The 26,705-nt window shown below is 39.4% G+C and overlaps 1 protein-coding gene across 1 annotated transcript in view; it reads right to left on the bottom strand.

Moving 5' to 3' along the window:
• Positions 1–26,705, bottom strand: part of ALMS1 (ALMS1 centrosome and basal body associated protein) — a 224,317-nt gene that overhangs the window by 120,742 nt on the left and 76,870 nt on the right. The window contains exon 10 of the mRNA XM_047067804.1: positions 553–2,390. Coding sequence (XP_046923760.1) covers positions 553–2,390 — 1,838 coding nt within the window. The remainder of the gene's footprint in view (positions 1–552; positions 2,391–26,705) is intronic.

The raw sequence follows: 26,705 nt of genomic DNA, 5'->3' as shown, positions 1-26,705 counted from the left end.
ATAGACTATAAGGTGGAACATCACAATAGAGAGCACATTATATTGATACGCATCACCAGTGATGTTAGCCTTGATAACTGGCTAAGATGATGTCTGCCAGGATTCCCTACTGGAAAGTTACTTTCTCATTGTAAATACTAAATATTTGAGGAGAACCATGAAATGGAAACTAAAAGAAGGGAGAGAGAGAGCACACACAAGCAAGTGAGTAAGCTCATGCACATATCCCAAAGTCTGGTCTTCAGCACACTTCCAATACAATAATTAGTAAATTGTACCATGGATGATCAAAGACTTTTCTGAGAGTAATTCAATGTTTTGAAATACTTGATGTCAAGTCCCGTCAAAAGCCCTCTGAAATTAAAAATACATTACTTCCAAGTGTTTTCTCTTACTTAGGCATTTTTGCCTTGGAATACCTAGATTAGTCAGATACAACCTCCCCTAAGAGAAATCATACTGCCTTTCCCCCAAGAACTTGCATTTGCTTAAGTATTTAAAACCCTTTATCACAAATTCCATCAGCTTGCTTGTCATCACAATGAGACTCACCGATCTGCAGATACTGGAGTCCCTTCTGGACTGGAATATCCTTCCAAATCTGAAGTGTTCACTTGTGTTTGCCTTGAGGTTACTATCTGGCTATTCTGAAAAGGTATGGTTTTCAAGTCCTGAGAAATAGTGTTACTATCTGGAAGAGGAGACTGTACAACTTGGAAGTCCGGTGAAGATTTAAGTCCTAGAAAACCTAAAGATTCTTGATTCTGTGCTACAGGTTTACTGGCCAATAATTTGGAGGTTGGTTCCAATGATCTTGAAGATATAGTCTGTAGGTCAGAGTTAAACTCACTATTCATCCTTGTTTTAGAAGCAGGATCCAATGAATGCAATCTTTTATCTAAGGTTCCACTATCCACCTTGGAAGGAGTCTTGGGATAAAGAGTTATACGAACACAAGAAAGTGCTTTTCTATTTGAGGGTGGAGTAGATGCAGATGTTACTAATGTACACTGATTTGGGACTGGTTGGGAGACCACAGAATCGAACTTGGCTTCAACATTTATCATATTGGAAATGTATGACTTAAACTTATGTTGATTATTCTTTTCTACTACATAATCCTGACCTTGAGGAAAGGGGGAATGGTATTTTCCCATGTGATCTACATCTGGGGATTTGCTTTGTTCAAAGAGCTGACGTTGTTCAAGAAAAATGGAAGAAGGAAGGTCTGAAGCTATATAATCCTGACCTTGAGGAAAGGGAGATTGGTTTTCTCTCATCTGATGATCTAAATGTGGGGCTTTGCTTTTTTCAAAGAGTTCTCGTTTTTCAAGAAAAATGCGACAAGGAAGGTTCGGAGCTACGTAATCCTGATGTTGAGGAGGGGGAGAATGGTATTTTCTCACATGGTGATCTGTGTGTGGGGCTTTGCTTTGTTCAAAGAGCTCTTGTCGTTCAAGTAAAACGTGTGAAGAAAGATCTGGACTTATAGCTACAGTCTTCTCTTTTACTCCTAGTGTGGAACTTGGTCTGCTCACGCTAATGAGGGTATGGTTATCAGAAAAATGAACTTCCTTGACACTGCTATACTTTGCACTGGTACTGGGCTCAGAATCACTGCCTTTAAAATCTGATCTTTCTAAGAGTTTTTCTTCTTGCTGAGAATGTTCAATAGATAATTTTTGACTTTGCCTACTACTTTCTGCTAAAATAGTCACAGCGGTATCTGGTGAATGACTAACAATTTTAAATGATGAAGGGGAAGAGGTTTTCTGTTCTAGATCTCTGGGAGGATTTTGCTCTTCAGTGAAATGAGAATTAAATACCCCCACAGATGCTCCAGTACACTGGCTACCTTCAGTAACACCAACCTTAAGAACAGAGGAATCTGAAAAGCATTTAGAGTGTCGGTGAGATGCAAAAGTGATGGAAGTAGTAAACTTTTTCATGGGTTCTGGGGGAAGCATATGTGATGAAGAATGACAATCCATTTCTTCGGGTGGCACAGGTTCTACTAATTCTGATAGCCAAGGGTCTATCTTTTCATGGAAAGGCATTCGAAGACCCTGGCTAATTCTGAAGTCATCAGCTGTAAAATTCTGAAAGGGGGAAGGACTTCGTAACTGCAAGGAATTCCAAACTTTGAAATGGGGGTTACTCTGGTCTAATGATTTGGAAAGGTTGATGTGTCTGGTTTTCCATGATGATGGACTCCGTTGTCCTCTGATAACGTCTGAGGGGTCAGCAGGTCTGAAAACATAAGGGTGGCTATCCAATTGTGGTTGTTTGGCAGTTAGAGTCCTGAAACATCCTTTTCCATGGCTCTCAATAATGATGTGACCACATACAGCTTCTGGGTTGCATCTTATTCCCTGTGGACTCGGCAAACCCTGGAAGATATAAACAAATTCTTACTTGAAATAGTCCAAATAGTTTGTGTTATATAAAAATAAGTTATATATCCAGGCTAAGACGGACCACAAAGGTCCTGTTGATCTTTACAATTAAACAAGAATACAACAAAAAAAGACAGTTAACTATAGAATAAAATAGCTCATGATAATTAGGACGACACAGTTAATTTCTTCTAAAAAATGTTTCACTAAAGTAACAAATATAAAACCCTCAATTGTCCCCCAGTATTCTCACCATTTTTCTTTTAGTAACAGAAGCCCCTTACCCTAACCATGTGCTGGTCACATGGCCACAAAACTGGAGACCTTTCCACTTTCCTTTGTAGCTACGTGAGACCATATGACTAGGTTTAGGCCAATAGGAGATGAGCAAAAGTAGTAAGTATAACTTCTGCTTCCTGTCTTTAGAAAACCAAATTCTTGGGGCTCCTGGGTAGCTCAGTCAGTTAAGCATCTGACCTCGGCTCAGGGCATGAGCTTGTGGTCCGTGAATTTGAACCCAGCATTGGGCTCTGTGCTGACAGCTTTGGAGACTGCTTTGGATTCTGTGTCTCCCTCTCTTTCTGCCCCTCCCCTGCTTGCTCTCTCTCTCTCTCTCTCTCTCTCTCTCTTAAAAATAAAATTAAAAAAGAAAATAAAAAAGAAAAGCAAATTCTTGACCTCCATGTTCCCTTACTACCACCATCACTACCATCACCATTTACTCTTGCCACCTAAAAATGATAGTATCTAAAACAATCAGAAGCCATGTGTAAAAATGGCTCCACTGCCCAAGCCAGTCTGGGTCTTTGAATAACTTCAAAGAGCAGAGCTCCCTTTCCTGCCCTAGACTATCATATAAAGGAAAAATACAATTCTATCTTATTTGACCATTGTATTTTTGGGTCTCTTCACTACAGATGCTTCTTACCAAAAAGAATAAGGAAAGGAATATTCCTAAGAAATGGAAAAGAACTAGTACTTCTTCCTAGGCTACACGATCAGAATCTAAAGCTACCATAAATATAAAATTTGAGATTTCTGTGCTTTACCTATAAAATCATTACTTAGAATCCTATTTGATGATAACAGCCACATTTGATTTCAAATAAAAATACCTTAAATTATGCTGCCACTTTTTTTTTATGTTTATTTATTCTGAGAGAAAGGGAAAGAGACCAGGGAGGGGCAGAGAGAAAAATCACAAGCAAGCTCCATGCTGTCAGCCGACAGCCCGACGTGGGACTCAATCTCATGAACCGTGAGATCATGACATGAGCTGAAATGGAAGAGTAGGACACAACTGACTGAGCGCCCAGGCACCTCTGCTGCCACTTCTGATGTAATGGAGTAGTTGTACTTTTCCCTATTCCATTTGATAAGCATAACTAAAAGTCCTAGACATTATATATAAAACAAACTTAAGAATAACATGAAAGATACAGGGGTGCCTGGGTGGCTTAGTTGATTAAGCGTCTGACTTTGGCCCATGATCTCGCAGTTCATGGGTTTGAGCCCAGCATCAGGCTCTGTGCTGACAGCTCAGAGCTTGAAGCCTACTTCGGATTCTGTGTCTCCCTCTCTCTCTGCCTGTCTCCTGCTTGTGCTCTGTTCCACACACTCTCTCTCTCAAAAATAAACAAACATTAAAAAAAAAAAAAGAATAATCTGAAAGATGTAGAGAAGACAGGGATCTTGGGACCTAAGGAATGACATGGTAATGCAATCCCTGGATTTACTTTTCACATCATATATTCCAGATGTGGGAGCTGAAGAAGCCAGCAACATAGGAACAAAGGGCATAGAAAAAGGCTCTAATAAAAACCCACTCTCATTAGCTAAAAAAAAAACAGTAAAGGGGGGCGCCTGGGTGGCTCAGTCGGTTAAGCATCTGACTTCGGCTCAGGTCATGATCTCCTGGTTTGAGTTCAGGTCCCGCGTCGGACTCTGTGCTGACAGCTCAGAACCTGGAGACTGCTTCGGATTCTGTGTCTCCCTCTCTCTCTACCCCTGCTCTGCTCACACTCTGTCTCTGTCTCTCAAAAAGTGAATAAACATTAGGGGGAAAAAAAACAAAACAGTAAAGGTGAAGTCTAGCAAGACAGAAAACTTTTAGGCCATAACTGCTCTATTCCAGCCAATCACCACAGAAAAAAGACTGCCTCTGTGACACCAGCAAAAGCCAAGTGAGGAGCCTAAACATCTACTCTTGCTAAGCAATTACAAATCACCCCAACATCCAAGCCAAGGTACAGAGATGACCAAGCAGGAGCCCAGGAATTATTTTTACCCTAACATCTGGTAATGAGTTACCACTTCCTGTGGTATCAGTCCCTGTGGAGACCACACAGGGAGACTGTACTTTCCCATTCCAGCAATGACATGCCCCTCTCTCTCCCATCTTTAGGCTGGAAGAAAATTTTGCAGATCTCATAACCAATGAAAGACTTGTATCTAAAATGTATAAAGACATCTCAACTCTCAACAGCTTACCAAAAAAACAAAAACAAAACAGACAACTCAATTAGAAAAATAGGCAAAAACCAAACTTTTCAATGAATAGAAAAGAGATGGGAAAACAGGGGCACAATAACAGGTCCAACACCATTAACATTAAGAAAATGAAAATTAAAATTATGATTCTTTTACATCTACTGAGATGATCATATGGTTTTTATCCTTTTGCATGTTAATGTGATGAATCACATTGATTGATTTGCAAATATGGAGCCAGCCTCATATCCCAGGTATAAATCCCACTTGATCATGGTGACTTTTTAATGTATTGTTAGATTCAGGTTGCTAATATTTTGTTGAAGATTTTTGCATCTATGTTAATCAGAGATACTGGCCTACAGTATTCTTTTTTCATAATGTCTTTAAATGGTTTGGTACCAAAGTAATGCTGGCATCGTAGAATGAATCTGGAAGTTGCCTTCCACTTCTATTTTTTTGGAACAATTTGAGAATAGGTTATTAACTCTTCTTTAAATGTTTAAATGTTTGGTAGAATTCTACCTGTGAAGCCATGTGGTCCTGGGCTTTTGTTTGTTGAGAGTTTATTACTGATTCAATTTCATTACTACTAATTGGTCTGTTCAAATTTTCTTCTTTTTCCTGATTCAGTTTTGAAAGGGGATATGTTTCTAAGGAATCTATCCATTTCTTCCACGTTGTCCAATTTGTTGGCATATAGTTTTTAATAATATTCTTGTAATCCTTTGTATTTCTGCGGTGTTGGTTGTTATTTTCCCTCCTTCATTTCTAATTTTATTTGAGTCCTCTCTCTCTTCTTTTCTTGATAAGTCTCACTAAAAATTTATCAATTTTGTTAATTTTTTGACAGCTCCTGGTTTCACTGATCACTTCTGTTTTTTTACCCCCCTTTTTTTTATTTTTTTATTTTTTTTAATGTTCATTTATCTTTGAGAGAGAGCGGGAGAGACAGAGCACCGGTGGGGGAGAGGCAGAAAGAAGAGCAGATGCAGAATAAGAAGCAGGCTCCAGGCTCTGTGCTCCAGGCTCTGTGCTGAGCTGAGCTGTCAGCACACAACCTGATGCGAGGCTCGAACTCATGAACCGTGAGATCATGACCTGAGCCAAAGTCGGATGCTTAACCAACTGAGCCACCCAGGCACCCCACATTTACTCCTACTCTAATTGTTACTTCCTTCCTTCCTCTGGCTCTGGACTTTGTTCTTTTTCTAGATCTTTAGATGTAAGGTTAGGTTATTTGAGATTTTTCTTGCTTCTGGAAGTATGCCTATATTGCTATAATCTTCCCTCTGAGAACTGTTTTTGCTATATCCCAAAGGTTTTCGTCCACTGTGTTTTCACTTTCATTTGTCTCCATTGTATTTTTTTTATTTCTTCTTTGACTTCTTGGTTGACCCGTTCATTGTTTAGTACCATCATACTAACAAGAGAAAGAGTAAAACCAGTATGAGCATCTCAGTAAATTCACACACAAAAAATTGATAAAGTACAACATCCATTCATGATAAAAACTCTTAAAAAGGCAGGTTTAGAGAGAACATACCTCAAAAAAAAAAAAAAAGCCACAGCTATACCATCATACTCAATGGTGAAAAACAGAGCTTCTCCCCTAAGTTCAGGAACAAGATAAGGATATCCACTCTCACCAGTGCAACCTAGTACATAAGTTCTAGCCACAGTAAATCATACAAGAAAAGGAAATAAAAGGCTTCTAACTGATAAGGAAAAAGTAAAACCTCCACTATTTGCAGATGACATTAATATCCTAAAGACTCCACAAAACAACTACTAGAACTGAAAAATGAATTCAGTAAAGTCACAGGACACAGAATTAACATACAGAAATCTGTTCCATTTCTACATGCTAATAATGAAGTAGCAGAAAGAGATATTAAGAAAACAATCCTATTTATAATTGTACAAAAATTAATAAAATTCCTAGGATTAACCTTAACCAAGGAGGTGTAATTAAGATCTGAATTCTTTTTATTTTTTTATTGTCAGGGCTTCAAGAGTAGATTCCCGTGATTTATCACTTACATAGAACACCCAGTGCTCATCCCAACAAATACCCTCCTCAATGGCCATCACCCATTTTCTCCACCCCCATCAACCCTCAGTTTGTTCTCTGTATTTAAGAGTCTTTTATGGTTTGCCTCCCTCTCTGCTTGTATCTTATTTTTCCTTCCCTTCCTCTATGATCATCTGTTAAGTTTCTCAAATTCTACAGGAGTGAAATCGTGTATCTTTCTGACTTATTTTAACATGATACCCTCCACTTCCATCCATGTTGTTGCAAATGGTAAGATTTCATTCTTTTTCATCACTGAGTAGTATTCCATTGTGTGTGTGTGTGTGTGTGTGTGTGTGTGTGTGTGTGTGTGTGTACGCCAGATCATCTTAATCTATTCATTAGTTGATGGACATTTGGGCTCTTTCCATAATTTGAATATTGCTGATAGCGCTGCTGTAAACATTGGTGTGCATGCCCTTTTGAATCAGCACTCCTGCATACTCTGCTGGGTCATAGGATAATTCTAGTCGTAATTTTTTGAAGAACCTCCAAAGTGTCTTCCAGAGTGGCAGCACCAGTTTCCATTCCCACTAACAGTGCAAAAGTGCTTCCCTTTCCCTACATCCTTGCCAACATCTGTGGTTTCCTGAGTTGTTAATTTTAGCCACTCTGACTGGTGTGAGGTGGTATCTCAGGGTGGTTTTGATTTCTATTTTCCTGATGATGAGTGATGTTGAGCATCTTTTCATGCGTCTGTTTGCTATCTGGATATCTTTGGAAACGTGTCTATTCATGTGTTCTGCCCTTTTCATTACTGGATAGTTTTTCAGGTGTCGTGTTTGTAAGTTCTTTATAGATTTCTGATACTAAACCTTTATCCAATATGTCATTTGCAAGTATCCTCTCCCATTCCACAGGTTGCCTTTTAGTGTTGCTGTTTCCTTCCCCGTGCAGAAGCTTTTTATCTTGACAGAGTCCCAATAGTTCATTTTTGCTTTTCTTTCCCTTGCCTTCGGAGACATGTCAAGTAAGAAGTTGCTGCAACCTAGGTCAAAGAGGTTGCTGCCTGTTTTCTTCTGTAGGATTTTGATGGTTTCCTGTCTCACATTTAAGTCTTTTGTCCATTTTGAGTTAATTTTTATATATGCTGTAATAAAATGGTCCAGTTTCATTCTTCTGCATGTTACTGTCCAGTTCTCCCAACATCATTTGCTAAAGAGACTGTCTTTTTTTCCACCGGATACTCTTTCCTGCTTTGTTGAAGATTAGTTGGCCATACACTTATAGGTCCATTTCTGGGTTTTCTATTCTATTGCATTGGTCTATGTGTCTGTTTTTGTGCCCAAAGCATACTGTCTTGATTACAACTTTGTAATATAGGCTAAAGTCTGGGGCTGTGATGCCTCCAGCTTTGCTTTGCTTTTTCAACATTACTTTGGCTATGCAGGGTCTTTTCTGGTTCCATACAAATTTTAGAATTGTTTGTTCTAGCTCTGTGAAGAATGCTGGTACTATTTTGATTGGGATTGCACTGAACACGTAGATTGCTTTGGATAGTATAGACAATTCAACAATATTTGTTCTTCTAATCCATAAGCATGGAATGTTTTTCCATTTCTTTGTGGCTTCTTCAATTTCTTTCATAATCTTTGTATACTTTTCAGTGTACAGATCTCTTACCTCTTTAGTTAGGTTTATTCCTAGGTATCTTATGGCTCTTGGTGCAATTGCAAATGGGATCGATTCTTTGATATCTCTTTCTGTTGCTTCATTATTGGCGTACAGAAATGCAACCAATTTCTGTACATTGATTTTATAACCTGTGACTTTGCTGAATTTATGTATCAGCTTTAGCAGTTTTTTGGTGGAGTCTTTCAGGTTTTCATGTAGAATATCATGTAACCGGCAAAGACTGAAAGTTTCACTTCTTCTTCGCCAATTTGGATGCCTTTTGTTTGTTGCCTAATTGGCGAGGACTTCCAACACTGCGTTGAACAACAGCGGCGAAAGTGGACATCCCTGTTGTGTTGTTGATCTCACGGGGAAAACTATCAGTTTTTTCCCATTGAGGATATTAGCTGTGGGCCTTTCATATATGTTCCTTCTATGCAACTTTCTTGAGGGTTTTTATTAAGAAAGGATGCTGTATTTTGTCAAATGCCTTTTCTGCATCTATTGACAATATCATATGGTTCTTATCCTTTCTTCTATTAATGTAATGTATCACATTGATTGATTTGTGAATACTGAACCCAGCCTTGCAGCCCAGGAATGAATCCCACTTGATGGTGAATAATTTTAATATACCGTTGAATTTGATTTGCTAGTATCTTTTGAGAATTTTTACATCCACGTTCACCAGGGATATTGGCCTGTAATTCACCTTTTTAGTGGGGTCTTTGGTTTGGGAATCAAGGTAATGCTGGCTTCATAGAATGAGTCCAGAAGCTTCCCTTCCATTTCTAATTTTTGGAACAGCTTGAGAAGAATAGGTATTAACTCTGCTTTAAATGTCTGTTGGAATTCCCCTGGGAAGCCATCTGGTCCAAGACTCTTATTTGTTGGGAGATTTTTGATAACCAATTCAATTTCTTCACTGAGTATGGGTCTAGTCAAATTTTCTATTTCTTCCCACTTTGGTAATGTGTGACTGTCTAGGAATTTGTCCATTTCCTCCAAATTGCCCAGTTTGTTGGCATAAAATTTTTCATAGTGTCTCTAATAATTGTTTGTATTTCTCTGGTGTTGCTGTGATCTCTCCTCTTTCGTTTATGATTTTATCTATTTGGGTCCTCTCTATTTTCTTTTTGAGAAGTCTGGCTAGGGGTTTATCAATTTTGTCTATTCTTTCAAAAAACCAGCTCTTAGACTCATTGATCTGTTCTACTACTGTTTTGGATTCTGTATTATTTATTTCTGCTCTATTCCTTATTATTTCTTCTGCCGGCTTCGGGCTTTGTTGCTGCCTTTCTAGTTCCTTTAGGTGTGAAGTTAGGTTGTGTATTTGGGACCTTTCTTGCTTCTTGAGATAGGCCTGAACTGCAATGTATTTTCCTATTAGGACTGCCTTTGCTACACCCCAAAAGGATTTGGACTGTCGTGTTTTCATTTTCATTTATTTCCATATATTTTTAAATTTCTTCTTTAATTTCCTGGTTACCCAGTTCATTCTTCAGTAAGATGTTCTTTAATCTCCATGTATTTTGGGGCTTTCCAAATTTTTTCTTGTGGTTGATTTCAAGTTTCATAGCATTGTGATCTGAAAATATGCATGGTATGATCTCAATCCTTTTATATTTGTTGAGGGCTGTTTTGTGACTCAGCATGTGATCTGTTTTGGAGAATGTTCCATGTGCAATAGAGAAGAATGTGTATTCTGCTGCTTTTGGATGAAAAGTTCTGAATATATCTGATAAATCCATCAGGCCCAATGTGTCATTCAGAGCCACTGTTTCCTTATTGATTTTTTGCCTAGATGATCTGTCCATTGCTGTAAGTGGAATATTAAAGTCCCTGCAGTCACAGTACTATCTATATATTTATGTTTGTGATTAACTGATTTATATATTTGGATGCTCCCACACTGGGGACATAAGCATTTATAATTGTTAGCTCTTCTTGATAGACCCCTTAATTATGATGTAATGCCCTTCATCATCTCTTGTTACAGTCTTTGGCTCAAAATCTAGTTTGTCTGATATAAGTATGGCTACTCTGGTTTTGACATCTATTAGCATGATAGATGGTTCTCCACCCCCTCACTTTCAATTCCCAGGTGTCCTCAAGTCTAAAATGAGTCTCTTGTAGGCAGCATAGAGATGGATCTTGTTTTTTTTTTTTTTTTTTTTTTTTTTATCCATTCTGATGCCATACATCTTTTGGTTGGGGTATTTAGTCCATTTACATTCAGAGTAATTATCGAAAGATATGAATTTAGTGTCATTGTGTTATCTGTAGGTTTTGTACTTGTGGTGATGAGTCTGGTCCTTTGCAGTCTTTGCTGCTTTCCACTCAAAGAGTCCCTCTCAGGATCTCCTGCAGGGCTGGTTTAGTGGTCATGAACTCTTTTAGGTTTTGTCTGTCTGGGAAAGCCTTTATCTCTCCTTCTTTTCTGAATGACAGCCTTGCTGGATAAAAGAGTCTTCACTGCATATTTTTCCTATTCATCACATTGAATATTTCCTACCACTCTCTTCTGGCCTGCCAAGTTTCAGTGGACAGGTCTGCTACTACCCTTACGTGACTACCCTTGTAGGTTAAGGACCATATTTGTCCTGAAGCTGCTTTCAGAATTCTCTCTTTATCTTTGTATTTTGCCAGTTTCACTATGATATGTCATGGTGTTGACCTGTTCCTGTTGATTTTGAAGGGAACTGTCTGTGCCTCTTAGACTTGGATGCCTATTTCCTTTGCCAGATCAGGGAAGTTAAGTTCTCAGCTATTATTTGTTCAAATAAAAGCTTCTGCCCCTTTCTCTCTTCTTTTTCTGGAACTCCTATGATACAAATATTATTTCATTTCATTGAATCACTTAAGTCTCTAATTCTCCTTGTGATCTAGTAATTTCCTTTCCCTCTTTTTTTCAGCTTCATTGTTTTCTATAATTTTATCTTCTATTTCACCAATTCTCTCCTCTGCTTCTTCCATCCTTGCTGTCGCTGTATCTAGTTTATTGTGCATCTCATTTATAACATTTAATTCCTCATGACTATGTCTTAGGTCTTTGATCTCTGTAGCAATAGATTCTCTTCTATGCTTTTGTCAAGCCCAGCTATTAGTCTTATGACTGTTATTCTAAATTCTCATTCAGATATAGTGTTTACATCTTTTGGGAGCAATTCTGTCATTTCTTCCCAAAATTTCTTTTGAGGAGAATTTTTCCATTTCATCATTTTGGCTAGGCTTCTGTCTTTTACGTGCTTTAATACTTTGTTACATGTCCTGCACCTGTGAGTACTACTATATTAAAAAGGCCCTGACATTTCAGCACGTGTTTTTGGAGCATGTTGAATGCCCTCTATTGCTGCATTTCTGGCTGCTCTATCCCACTGGTCAGTCCTCTACAAAGCCCCTCCTTGCTCATAGTAGTGGATCATTTGGACCTTCAATCAGGTGTGTTTTGATTTGTTTGTTGAAGTAACCTTGAAAAAAAGAAAAGGGCAAAGAACCTGATCCCACACAAAGAAAAAAATGAAAGGGTAAAAAAAAAAAAAAAAAAAGACAAGCAGAGAATCAAAGAAACTATAAGGCTTAATCCAGAGAGAGAGAGGAAAATAAAGGAGGAGATACAGAAAAGGTGTAAAAAGAATAGAGTAAAAAATGCTTGATTAAACAGAGAGAAAGAAAGAAAGAAAGAAAGAAAGAAAGAAAGAAAGAAAGAAAGAAAGAAAGAAAGAAAGAAAATATATAAAATCAAATCAGAAACTATGAGCCTGTTTCCAAAGGAAAAAAAAGAAGATGGTAGAAATAAAAAGAAGAAGAGGGGAAAAAAAAGAGAATGACTAACATACAAAACCACAGGAGAGTTGTCTGTTGGTGCCTGGGACCAGTGGCTGTGCTGGTCAGGAGGAGAGGCCATCTGGTTTATTCAGTGTCAGGTAGATAAGCAGTTAGCAGGCACAGAGAGGCACAGTTTGGTATAAGTGGGTCCCACCTCCACTGTTCTCCCGTGCCTCCTAGGCACCCAGCTGGGATTCAAAACCCAATGTTTTAAGGGGCCCTGAACCACATGCATTCTGTTCTGCTGTAATGGCACTCCACCTTGCTGATAAAGGGCTTTTGGCTGGTGCCCGTTGTGGGGGCAATAAACCCTCTTCACACAGTACTCAAGGAAGGGGACTGTTCTCTCCCAGTGTGCCCCTGAGATCACTACCACGCCCTAGGGCTGCCTCCCTCCCCACTAGGCAGCGGCTTCAGTCCAGAGAAATTCGTGCACTTTTGAAAGCTCCAATCTTCAATTCCTAAGGCTGTTTGCAAAGTAGAAACTGGGACTCTCCATATTTCTCTTTCCCCAGTCCATGGTCCAGAGAGGTTTTTCTCTTGTACGAACACAACACCACAATCCTCAGCCTCTCTGTCTTTCTCTTCCTTTTGTCTCTCCATAGAAGGTGTTCATTCCTCTCCATGCCTATGCTGTTTTGTCACCCCCAATTCTACATGCACGTCTGTCCCACCAAGCTGTCTCCCTCCACCTGTGGAGATTTTTGTCACTCCCAAGATTGATTTCCTGGGTGTTCCAAGTGTTCTGACCTCAATACAGTTGTGTTTGAGGGAGAAGGAACATCCCAGTCCCCCTACTTCTCTGCTTACCCAAGACCCAAATTCTAAAAGCTATAAAAACACTGAAAGAAAGTGAAGATGACACAAATGGAAAGGTATTCCATATTCATAGATCAGACGTACCAATACTGTTAAAATGTCCATATTACCCAAAGCAATTTACAGATTTAATGCAATCCCTATCAAAATACCAATAACATTTTTCATAGAACTAGAACAATCCTAAAATTTGTATGTAACCACAAAAGACCCCAAATAGCCAAATCAATCTTGAAAAAGAACAAAGCTGGAGGTATCACAATCCCAGATCTCAAGATATAGTGCAAAGCTATGCTAATCAAAACAGTGTGGTACTGGCACAAAAAAGACACACACAGATAAATAGAACAGAATAGAGTCCAGAAATAAATCTGTGCTTTCAAGGTCAATTAATCTATAACAAAGAAGGCCAGACTATCCAATGGAGAAAAGACAATTTCTTCAACAACTGATGTTGGAAAAACTGGACAGCCACAGGCAAAAAAATCAAACTGAAACACTCTCATACCATTCACAAAGATAAACTCAAAATGGATTAAAGACCTAATTGTTAGACCTACAACCATAAAATTCCTATAAGAAAACATAGGCAGTAATTTCTTTGACACTGGCCATAGAAACATTTTTCTAGATATGTCTCCTCTGGCAAGGGAAATAAAAGCAAAATTAAACTATTGAGATGACACCAAAATATAGATTTTACACAGCTAAGGAAACCATCAACAAAACAAATAAAACCACCGACTGAATAGGAGAAGATAGTTGCAAATGACATAGCTGATAAGGGGTTAATATCCAAAAAATATAAAGAACACATACAATTCAACACAAAAAACAAATAATACAATTAAAAAATAGGCAGAGGACTTAAATAGCCATTTTTTTCCACAGAAGACATACAAATGGCCAGCAAACACATGAAAAGATACTCACCATCATTAATCATCAGGAAAATGCGAATTTAAACCATACGGAGCTATCACTAGATACCTGTCAGAATGGCTAAAATCAAAAACACAAGAAACAACAAATGTTGGCAAGGATGTGGAGAAAAGGGAACTACTGGTGGGAACGCAAATTGGTGCAGCCACTGTAGAAAAGAGTATAGAGGTTCCTTAAAAAATTAAGAATAGGGGCGCCTGGGTGGCGCAGTCGGTTGGGCGTCCGACTTCAGCCAGGTCACGATCTCACGGTCCGGGAGTTCGAGCCCCGCGTCAGGCTCTGGGCTGATGGCTCAGAGCCTGGAGCCTGTTTCCGATTCTGTGTCTCCCTCTCTCTCTGCCCCTCCCCCGTTCATGCTCTGTCTCTCTCTGTCCCAAAAATAAATAAACGTTGAAAAAAAAAAATTAAGAATAGAATTACCATATGATCCATAACTCCACTACTGAATCTTTACCCAAAGAATATAGAAACACTAATTTGGAAAGATGTAGGCACCCCTATGTTTACTGCAGTATTTACAACAGCCCAGATATGCAAGCAACCTAAAAATCCATTGACAGACGAGTGGATAAGGAAGAAGTAGTGTGTGTACACACACCCACAGTCGAGTACTAGGCAGCCACAAAAATGGACAAGATCATGCCATTCTTTACAACATGGACAGACCAACAGGGTATTATGCTAACTGAAATAAGTCAGGCTGAAAAAGATAAATACCATATGGTTTCACTCACATGTGGAATCTAAAAATAAACAAATTAATGAATAAACAAAAAGCAGACATATAAACACAGAGAACAAACTCATAGTTGCCAGAATGAAGAGGGGTAGGAGATACTAGCTTCCAGTTATGGAATGAATTAAGTCACAAGAATAAAAGGTACAGCATATGGAATATAGTCAATGACACTGTAATAACATATGGGGACAGATGGTAGCTATACTTGTGATGAGCATAGCATAACATTTAAACTTGTTAAATCACTATGTTGTACACCTTTAACTAATATAGCATTGTGTCAACTATACTCAAATAAGGTATCACATACTATTCACACATACTGTTGGGAGTACAAACACCCTGGGACATGGTCTGGCAGTTTCTCAAAAAACTGAATATATATTATATAACTACCATATGACCCAGCAATAGCTCTTCTGGGCATTTATTCCACAAAGATTTATTTTCACTAAAAACCTGCACATGAACGTTTACGTAGCTTTATTTGTAAGAGCCAACAAGTGGAAAACAACCAAGATACCATTCAATAGGTAAATATTTAAACAAACTGTGGTACATCCATATCATGGAATACTACACATTAATAAAAAGGAACAGATTATTGATAAACACAACAACCTGGATATTCTCCAGAGAATTATGCTGAGTGAAAAAAGCCAATACTAAATGGTTGCATACTGTGTGATTTCATTTATATGACACTGTTGAAGTGACAAAATTATAGAAATGGCAACCAGATTAATGATTGCTAGGGGTTAAGGAAGGGGTGAGGGCAAGAGAGAAGTGGATGTAGCTATTACAGGGCAATGTAAGGGACCCTTGTGGTGATGTAAATGTTAAGTATCTTGACTAAGTATCTAGTTGTGATGTATTATTACAGATATGCAAGATGTTACCACTGGTGGAAACTGGGTAAAGGGTAAAAGCATTATTTTTGTATTATTTCTTACTATTACATGTGAATCAACAATTATTTCAAAATAGAATGTTCAATTTTTTTAAGTGCCCATAAATTAATTAAACACCACTGGACAAAACTAACACTTTAAAAATGCTATTTCTATTCCATGGCTTCTTATAACTCTGACACCACCTGACATATCATTAGGAAATAAATTTTTCTAAGCTTCTGAGAAACACAAATTTGGTCCAGCCTCTTAAAACTGAGCATGATTAGATTTATACTTACCAAAAGATATTCATTCCTTCCTCCCAACAATCCATACATTACAATTTTACGGAACACTCCATTAGTAGCCAAACCAATCTTGAAAATGATGAGCAAAGTAGGAGGACTCATTTTCTGATTTCAAACTTACTATACAGGTAGAGTAAGCAAAACAGGGTAGTACTGGCACAGGATAGAGATCAAGGGAAAAGAACTGGTAGTCCATAAAAAGACACTAATATTTATGGTGATCTGATCTTCAACAAAGGGGCCAAGAAAATTCATGGGAAAATAATAGTCTTTTCACTTCCATACATAAAAATGGTCTCCAAAAAATAGTCTCTACAGCTACAGGCAGCACAAGTAAAAGTATATAAATTGTATATATGAAAATATAAATATATAATTATATAAACTATATAAATTATATAAAACATAAAATGTATATTAAATTTAAAACTTTTGTGCATCAAAGTATACAATCAACATAATAAGATAGCAACCTACAAAATGGAATAAAATATTTTCAAATCATGTATCTGATAAGGGGTTAACATCTAGAATATATAAAGAACTCTTCCAACTCAAAAAGAAAAAAAGCCATTTCAAAAATGGGCAAACATCTTGAACAGACAATGTTCCAAAGAAGATATACAACTGGCCAACAAGTACATGAAAATACGCTGAACATAATTAATCATCAGAGAAATGCAAATCAAAAGCAATGAGATATCACTTTACACCTGTAGGAAACAAAACAAAACAAAACAAAACTAACAAGGTTGGAGAAGATGTGGAAAAACAAGGATCTTTATGCACTGGTGGTGGGAATGTAAAATGGTGTAGCTGCTGTGGATAAACAATATGACAGTTCCACAAAAACTTAAAAATAGAATGACCATATGACCCAGCAATTCTACTTCTGGGTCTATACCCAAAAAAATTAAAATGCAGGGTCTCAAGGAGATATTTGTACACTCATATTCACAGCAGCACTATTCATAAAAACCAAAAGGTGGAAGCAACTCAAGTGTCCATTGATGGATGATAAATGGATAAACAAAATGTGGTATAGCCATATAATGGAATATTATTCAGCCTTCAAAAAGAAACTCACACATGCTACAACATGGATGAACCTTGCTTGAGAATATAATGCTAAGTGATATAAGCCAGTCACAAACAAATACTGTATGATCACACTTCTATGAGATACCTAAAGGAGTCAAATTCATGGAGACAGAAATTAGAATGGTGGTTGCCAGCGGGTGAGGAGAAAAGGGAATGAGGAGCTATGGTTTAATGGATATAATTTCAGTTTTACAAGAAGAGTTCTGGAGATTAGTTGTACCACAGTGTGACTATTACTAACACAATTGCACACTTAAAAATAGTTAAGATGGCAAATTTTGTATTATATATATTACCAGAAGTTTCAAAGATAAATTTTATATTGCCTCAAAAGATATCAGAGATCTAAATATAAGAACTAAAACTAAGTATCTTTGAAGAAAACAACAAATCTTTGTAGTTCTGAGTTATGCCATGATTTCTTAATAAGACACCAAAAGCACAAGCAATAAAGGAAAAGTATAAATTGGACTTCAAAATAAAAAACTGAAAGAGAGAAAAACCTCTACTAGTCTTTTCTGATTTTCTCCATGTTAGGGCACGTTTTCAATACTTAGCCATGTTATTTACAATGCTGCTTCACACTCCAATTCTCTCTTGCACAACACAAAGCCCGAAAGGTTAGCTAAAAATTAAAGTTTAGGGTCTTCTTAGGCCCTTTCTGAGAATGAGTCCAGCCCTGGGCATACACATGGCCTTTCCAATTCCCCAAAATAAGTGGAAGCCTTTAAAAGTCCTTCCCCCCCCCCCCGACAAGTATTCCCCTTTGTCAAGTACTTCCTTCCCAAGCTTTTCAGTGTGCCTTATTATTTACCCAGATATCCCTAGGCCCAGGATGCTACAGCCAATACTCAGACATCAGATGTTTTTGACAAACATCGACAGAGAAGCTGCCTCTGCCCTGTGAAAGCTCTTAATGAGGTCCTTCAGGGAGACAGGCAGGTTAAAACACTTCACAATAATTTTCTAAGAAAAAGGTTTGGGGGCGCCTGGGTGGCTCAGTCGGTTAAGCGTCTGACTTCGGCTCAGGTCATGATCTCACGGTTCGTGGTTCAAGCCCCACGTCGGGCTCTGTGCTGACAGCTCGGAGCCTGGAGCCTGCTTCGATTCTGTGCCTCCCTCTCTCTCTGCCCCTCCCCTGCTCATGCTCTCTGTCTCAAAAATAAATAAAAACATAAAAAAAAAATTAAAAAAAAAAGAAAAAGGTTTGTATGGGGCACCTGGGTGGTTCAGTCATTTGAGCATCCGACTCTTGATTGTGGTTCAGGTCATGATCCCAGGGTCGTGGGACCAAGCCCTGTGTCGGGCTCCATGCTGAGCATGGAGCCTGCTTGGGATTCTCTCCCTCTCTCCCTCTGCCCCCTCCCTCTCCCCCTCTCCCCCACTCACTTGCTCTCTCTCTCTCTCAAAAATAAAAATTAAAAAAAAAGAAAGAAAGAGAAAGGTTTGTATTGTGTCCTTTGTAAATACTAACCCACACTAAAAGCTACCCTAAATTGAGGGATGGCAGGTGGGCAATTTAAGATATCACAGCACTCTCGTACTGAAGTGCAACAGCTCTTTACTTCAGTAATTGTTCCTGGTTTACATCTAAAATTTTGACTAGAGTCAAGAGTTCTGCAAAAGTTGACTCTGACAAATGTTCCTAGCCTATTACACTTTTCTGTGCAGGAATGGAGCCCTAAAGTTCCCTAGTTCACCATTTTTGGTAACATCACTCACAAATGTTTCATGTGCATAAAAAAGTATTTGACCTTTGATTATGCCAACTGCTAATTTCAAATACATATTCTTCATCATATTGAGGCATTGTTCTTCTACTCTAATTTACAGAAATATTTTTAATTGGGAACAGATTTTCACTTTTTACTTTTATTCCCAAATACCTATTTGGAGCCTATGAAATAATTGTGATTTTCCTACTAATGTAAACATATGTTTATAAATTACCTAATACTGCTTTGCTAGATTAAGTCCTACTTGCTCATGATATGCTATTTTAAAAAACACGATACTGAACCAGATATTAATACTTATTTTAAACATTTTTACATCTATATTTTTCACACAAAATTCTTTTTTATATATACATTTTTTATTGTGGTATATGAGATGTACCCTCTTGACAAAAGTACATCCCTTTTTTAAGTGTGCAACAGAGTATTGTTAACTATAGGCACTATGTTGTAAACTAGATCTGTAGAACTTGTTCATCTTACATAATTGAAACTATGCTAACATCAGACAAAACAGAGTTTAAGTCAAAAATGGTCATAAGAGACAAAGAAGGTCATTATATAATGACAAAAGGGTCAATTCATGCAGAAAAAATAAAAATTATGTACATATACCCAGCAACAGGGCACCTAAATATATAAAACAAAGATTTTAAGAATTGAGGTTAAGAATTACATAGTAGTAAAAATAGTAGCAAGCTTCAGTACCCCACTTTTAATAATGGACAGAACATCCAGACAGAAAACTCAATAAAGAAACAAAGGACTTGAACAATATCATAGACTAAATGATCCTAATAGACATGTATAGATAACTAAACCCAATAGCAGCAAAATATACCGACTTCTCAAGTGCACATGGAACATTCCTCAGGATAGATGACACATGTGGTCAAATTAACAAGGTTTAACTAATTCAAGAAGACTAATATCATACCAAGTATCTTTTCTGACCACAATGGAATGAAACCAGAACTCAATGAGAGAAGGAAAACCAGAAAGTTTACAAATATGTAGAAATTAAACAATGTACTCCTGCACACTCAATGGGTCAAAGAAGAAATCAAAAGAGAAATTAGAAAATATCTTGAGACAAGTAACAAAAACACAACACACTAAAACGAATGGGATTACTAAAAGGAAAGTTTATAGTTATAAAAGACTATATTTAAAAAAATAAAGAATTTATTCTTTATCAAATAAAGAACCTAAATTTGTGCAAGAAACTAGGAAAAAAAAAAACAAATCCCAAAGTTAGCAGAAGGATGAAACTAATAAAAATTAGAGCAGAAATAAATCAAATAGCACAAAAACAAAAGAAAAAAAAAATCAATGAAACTAACAGTTGGCTATTTGAAAAGATAAAAAAAAATTAACAAACCTTTAGCTACACTACAGAAAAAAAGAGAAAACTCAAGTAAATAAGATTGGAAACAAAAGAAGAGACATTACAACTGCTGTCCTAGACTCTTTCATAATTTTCTTTTTTGAGGAGTCTGAAATTTTTGTGTCAACATTCCCAAGTATCAGTATTCTCAAGTAAACTGCAAAATTTTTATTTTCTTTTATGCATTAGAGAATGGGAACTGCCCATTATTTGATAGTTTCAAAGACTCACCCATTTAAACACATGAATCTGGTATGGTTTTCCCCAACTTTTTGTTATAAATATACCAAAAGGTTGATAGAAGGTTATCTCAGGGTCTTCTGGTTTTTGGTTCCAAGTGTAAGAATCTTAAAAGTCACCACTGTGTCCCAACAACAGACTGAAAAACAAACAACTCTTCTTGGATCCATAAGGAAAGTACTGACATAAGAAAAACCACTGCCCCCAGGAAAACAGGCAAATACAGGGAGTCCAGGCTTACAGAAGTAGAGACCACTGAGCAGAAACCACTGTGGGAACCAGTGGTGGGGTAGGAAAACCTGAACAGCTGATGGATGAATTGCTGGAGGCTCAGTGTGGACAAGTCTGAGAGTTAAAAACTCCAGGGGAAACCAGGCACAGAGATACCTTAACACTTTTGTGAGTGTTACCGCCAGGAGACTGACCAGGTTCTCACAACAAATATTGGAGAAAAATCCCTGCCTTTTTTCGAGAAGAGAAAAGGAACCATTCTGAAATATGCCAGACCATTCTGTTCTTCACAAGGCCTGCACTCAGAAGAATGAACCAGAGCTTAATCTGCTGGTATCATCAGAGCCTAACTGACATGGGTGAAAAGAAAATCCCCAGGTCTAGTAAGCTCAAGTATTCCACATGGGAGAAGAGGAATACACCCTCCACACCACTCTGGCCATTCTGTACTACATAAGAGGAATTAAAAAAAAAAAAAAAAAAGCTGAGAAATGTTTAAATCACAGTTCAGAAGTAGAGGCTCACTAAAAGACTGAATCTCATCATAGAACTACAGAATGCTTACCCTTTCCACATGCCTTACCACGCATTACTAAAGGTCTACTTACAACAGTTCCTTTTACCTGATACATTATGTCTACCTATGAAGAAAAAAGTACAAGACATATATGATGAGAAAACAGCTATTTTGACTTGCTGCCTAGGCATCTTACAGTAGGACAACCTGGCTCATGCCCAGAGTCTGGACAGTCAAACAAGGACTTGAGCTTTAGGATTCTCCACCAAAAGTCACCACTGTGTTTCCCTCAGACATCTTTTATAATAACCACTTATAGTTGAGCTCATGAAAAGTTAGTGATCTCTGCTCCAACTACCTTATACATAATAGGTGTCTACTACCCTCCTGTCTATCTCCTGCTCACTCATGATTCAGGATGGAGGAATGCCCTTCCCCCCAGCCCACTGAGTGCCTTCCCCATCCTCACCCCCACTTCTGGGATCTCTAAGTAATAAATCTTGTAATCTTCCTTCTTTTGTGTGAGTGTAAAACTGCCATATGCAATCAAAATGACCCTGGGATTTTCATTTCCCCAAAGTGGGAGTTCAGGATGCCTGCCGCCCTATATTGGTGGCTTGTCCCTCCTCCTCTGGCAGGTCATAATCTGCATATTCTTAATTTAATACACCAGCTACAACTGGCAACCAGGATGGAATTGTGGGTACAATCTATACTCCCATATAGAGCCTTTTAGCTGAGACTTGGTCACTAACTTCCTCTCCCAAACTACTCAGTCTCTCTGGCAAGGAACAACTAACTGCTTGCTGGTGGTCTGTGGCACTGCTTTATGCCACTGCTGGGTACTGCTGTGAATCCTCCCCCAAATGGTCAGTGCTATAAAAGGTCAGACTCTCCTGCAGAGACCAACTAGCAGGCACTAGTCTGAGGCGATAAGTTTCCCATTAATCTCTAAAGAAGACTCCACTGGGTGTCAGGTCTGGGGGTGATTTGTTATAATCACATGCAAAGTCCCAGCACTGAGCCAAGGTGAGCTAACCAGGAAGGTAGGATTCTGCCTCTTTTCCCCCAAACAGGAATGAAAGTACAGGCTATCAGGACCTGGGAGCCAAGGAGAACTCCTCTACGTTCGTGCCCATAGGGAAGGCCAGCTGCTGGTCTACTGTGTCAGTAGTTAGAGTGTTAAGCTTAGAGAGTTAGCCCTACCCCAAAACAGAGGCATCTAAATATGTTTTATTTAGTATCGATCAGTGAGAAATCCCAGCCACAGGCACCCAATATACCTTTACACCGCTGCCTATGAGCTATCTTAACAGCCCAACCATTACATACAATCTTTGCCAGCAAGGCCTGGATGCCCTTACAGTGTCCCCTTGAACTGTCTGGCACTATATTGATGACATTCTAATCTGGGATTCCTTGGAGGACGTGGTGCACAAGGTCCTAAAACAGCTGGTAACCCACCTCCAACATGGAGGTCGGGCTGCCGCACCACATAAAATTCAAGGGCTAGCCACAACTGTTAAATTTCTTGGCATTAATTGGCCTCTTAAAGGCCAAGAATTCCACTTGTGGTTAAACATCAAGTGTTAACGATTCAGCCTCCTACCCTGCTATGGCAAGCCCAACATGACTTAGCTTTCTTCACATTTTGGAAGCTCACATATCACACTTATCCACCACACTTAGCACCATTTATGCAGCCACACACAAATCCTCTACATTTTATCAGGGAGAAACCCTACAACAAACTTCACAATTGACACAAAGGTCAATTAGTCAAGTCCTACTCCTGGTTCCCCCTGGCTCTTCCTTCCAGGTTGAGGCAACAGTCAGCATGTACTATGCATCCTGGAGTCTATGGACTAAACACGACTTTTCCTGGTTGCTTTTGGCTTCCAAACCAGATGGCCGCCCTCCATAGCTGCCTGCTACACCCCTTAGAACATCAATTCTGACTGCTTATTGGGCTTTGTTACAGAGGCAACTCGACAGGAAGACCCTGTTCTCCTGTGTACCCCACATTTCTATTACATCATGCATAAGGGATGCCCATAATGGCCCACATGGTCACAGATGCCTCTTTGCTAAAATAGAAACGGTAGCTTCTACAATGGGCAAAATCTGACGTGGCAAATCTTTCCACATTACAGGAGGATGTGGCTTCCTGGATCCTCAGCCTACTGCCCATGGACCTTGAGGAACTGGTAACAGTGCTCCCACTGACTAAGCTTCTGGTGATGTGAGGCAGCCTCTGGGAAGAGCTGATGGAATGAGAATGGGAGTCTGTGTTCTTCATGGGTGACAGCGCCACCACCGTATGTCATGGAGCCTGTTGGAAGAGTAGCAGTGTATCACCCTGCCAGTGGTACCGTGCTTATCAAATATGGCAAGTGAAGGTTGGCTAGCTTACGGGGCTTGTGGTGGTACAAATGGCCATACAGTTACCCAGACAAGTCTCTTGTCCATATTTTCACTGAATAATGGGCAGTTGCTAGTAGGCTAGCAGTTTGGTTGGACCAATGGCAACAGGTGATTTTCACATTCAAGGCTGTCTCATTTGGGATGCCCCAGATTTGGAGGGTCAATGCCCTGGCATCAGTCACAATGAAGGTTACCCATGTTTCAGCACATACAAATACTACCACACCAGAGTCATCTAACTCCAAAGCACATGCCGTTGATCAAACCCAGGTCAACCACTGGTTTGAGGCTCTCAACCACTGACTTTTTACCAACAATTCTGTCAGTTCCACCCACTACCACAAAACAAGTTTCCCCACTGTCAACCATTCCAGTCTTTCTTAGTCACCACTTCCATACTCCTTATTCTCTGTCTGAATGGTACCGTATCTCTTTGGGTCATGAGGGAACTGCTGCCACCGTGGCCTGGGCCCTCCGCCCCTGCAAAACACCATGCAAAACACACTATTTTTAATTGTGAATTATGCTCCCAAACCAAACACTGAAAACTGCCCTGCCATGCTTAAGTTCTGCAAGGAGATAGCCTCTTTAAGCTGTTAGCAGGGTGATTTCACAGGTATCACAGGCCACGCTCTCTGTCAGCAGGCACTACACGCTTCGCTATTACATGTGTAGATACTTTTCCCAGCCTGCTGCTTGCTACAGGCACCAGGAACAGCTCTATGGAGCATGTAATCTCTTTCTTTTCTAAGTTATCCTGCCCCCATTCAGCCCTCCAGACAACACTGACTCAGATCAAGGATCTCATTTTACTGCCCATACAACATAGCACTGGGCTTTCCAACAGGGAATCTAATGAAACTTTTATCTCCCATAGCAGCTACAGACCTCTGTCATTATTCAACACCACAAAGGTCTTTTAAAATCCTTGCTCCTTAAGTTATAAGGCAGCAGATGGACTCCTAAATGGACTTCCTTGCTATTATAGGCACTTTAAAACATTTTAAACTCTAGAACATATGAACACCACTCTCCTTATACCAGCTAGGCTTACCAGGCCATGATGCCTATGGTTATCATCACAGGGTAACCTGATACCTTTATCTTACAGAACAATATTGTTTTCATTTTCTCCAACACTACAGATTTAAAATGCCAATCATCTCACCATCCAGTATTCACTGGTGACCTGAGAACAGATGGCTACCTCCCCTGGTCACAGACAGTTCTGGCCCAGAAGAACACAGACTGTGTGTTGTATGTTGCCACTAGACCATACTTACCCACTTGATATTCAAATTCCAACTGAAATTCCAAAAACAGTGGCTTCAGTAGATGGTTCATTTCTCCTAACCATACCTCCCCACAGGAAATAGAAGTAATTGCACCTGGGCCCACTGAAGGAATGGCGTGGCACTCAAAGTGGGGGAAGAGGCACTCCAGTTGGTTGACAGTAGCAATATTAGACGACATCCAGGTGATACGATCCTAACACCTGGCCCTACCCTCCTCTGGAGGAGGCTAGCGATGAGCTGCTGATCCACAAGGGCCCCATAATATTCTCAGGAAGCAGTCAGAAGGACAAAACTATAAAATGCAAAATGCAGATGCTTGCTACTATTGGCCTTACTCTATGCCTTTTGTACCACGTGGGTCATGAGGCTTCTCCTTGATTCCAGACAGGCAACACTAGAAAGCTGCTGGAAGTGAATGGCACTCATCCACAACTGCACCCCAGGATGGAAGACAACAGGTGTTGGAATTGGCCCAAGAGTGGCTGCACCTGAAACACCACCAAGCGTGGGAAAGAGCTAGGAGGTTGAAGCCTGCTATCTTAAACAGCACCAAAGGCACAAATGCTTAAAGGTCACCAGTCCTAACACTGTCCTAATTTCAACCCTAACTGGCTGATAAGCTTATGCAGTTCGGATTCATCTCTAGTAATACAGGGCTAAACATTAAACTGTCAGAAGCACACAACTAAATTTTCTTTAAACCAAGGCTACACATGTGCCTCCCACCTTTATTATTTATGGATGGAGAGCTCTTATGCCTCAGAGGAGAGCACTGCCTAATCATTTGTGAGGTACACTTCCCCAAGAACCCCCCAAAGCCTACTAAGAATTGTGATACCAGTAACTGCTCATGATGATGCAAGCAAACCTTAATCAGGGCATCTCAAATCTATGTGACCCTGTTAGACTCCCGTGTGCCCCGATTCCCCTCCTGGGTGGATACCTGGAACAATCAACCTCCTCTGGGATGGCTCTCTCCACTGAAACAACACTAGAGACAACAACACCTTAGTACGTGATGACACGGGACACAACTTCATCCCAAATGCTACCTCCACAATCTTCCACAACAGCAGAGATGACAACTGGGAAGATAAGTCCTCCTTGAGTGGTATTTTGTAGACTTAAATTTTATGTGTTTACCTCAAGGCTCCCCTGCTTACTACAATGCTTGCTGCTTGGGTGTGAGGCAGTACTATAACTGCCAGGCTGCCCTCAGTTGAACCTTGAAAGGTCAAGGTATCTATCAAGTCTCATAAACTTACAGAGAGGCTCCTTTAAATACTTCACTTAGTTTCTTGCCCTTACCACACCCATTAGATTGGTTCCCATTATGCTTCCTACTGGGGGTTAGGAAATTTAATTTCTGTTGGAAGAACCCCTCTCTGACTGCAAATGCTACCACCAGAGCACCCCCCCACACACACTCTCACAGGACCAGAGCCATACGGTCACTTCCCTACACCACCTCAAGGAGACCCTTTCCCACTATCACCACTCAGGTTTCCACAACCCTCCCTTCGAGCTCTCCAACAGTCTTACTGTTTTTATTCCATGGGCAGAAACCAGGGCTCGTTTTTTGAGCCAGTGTAATTGCTTGGCATGTTACTGAACTCAACAAAGACTTTTTCCCCAGTAGCCTAGCCGACTAATTTACTGACCCCTGCCCTC

This window comes from Lynx rufus, unplaced genomic scaffold, assembly GCF_022079265.1.
Source record: "Lynx rufus isolate CCGP_SWC_20201006 ecotype Redwood Valley unplaced genomic scaffold, mLynRuf1.p SCAF_8, whole genome shotgun sequence".
Taxonomy (NCBI): Eukaryota; Metazoa; Chordata; class Mammalia; order Carnivora; family Felidae; genus Lynx; species Lynx rufus.
Note: the sequence above shows the minus strand (reverse complement) of the source record. Positions and strands in the feature narration are given on the sequence as shown.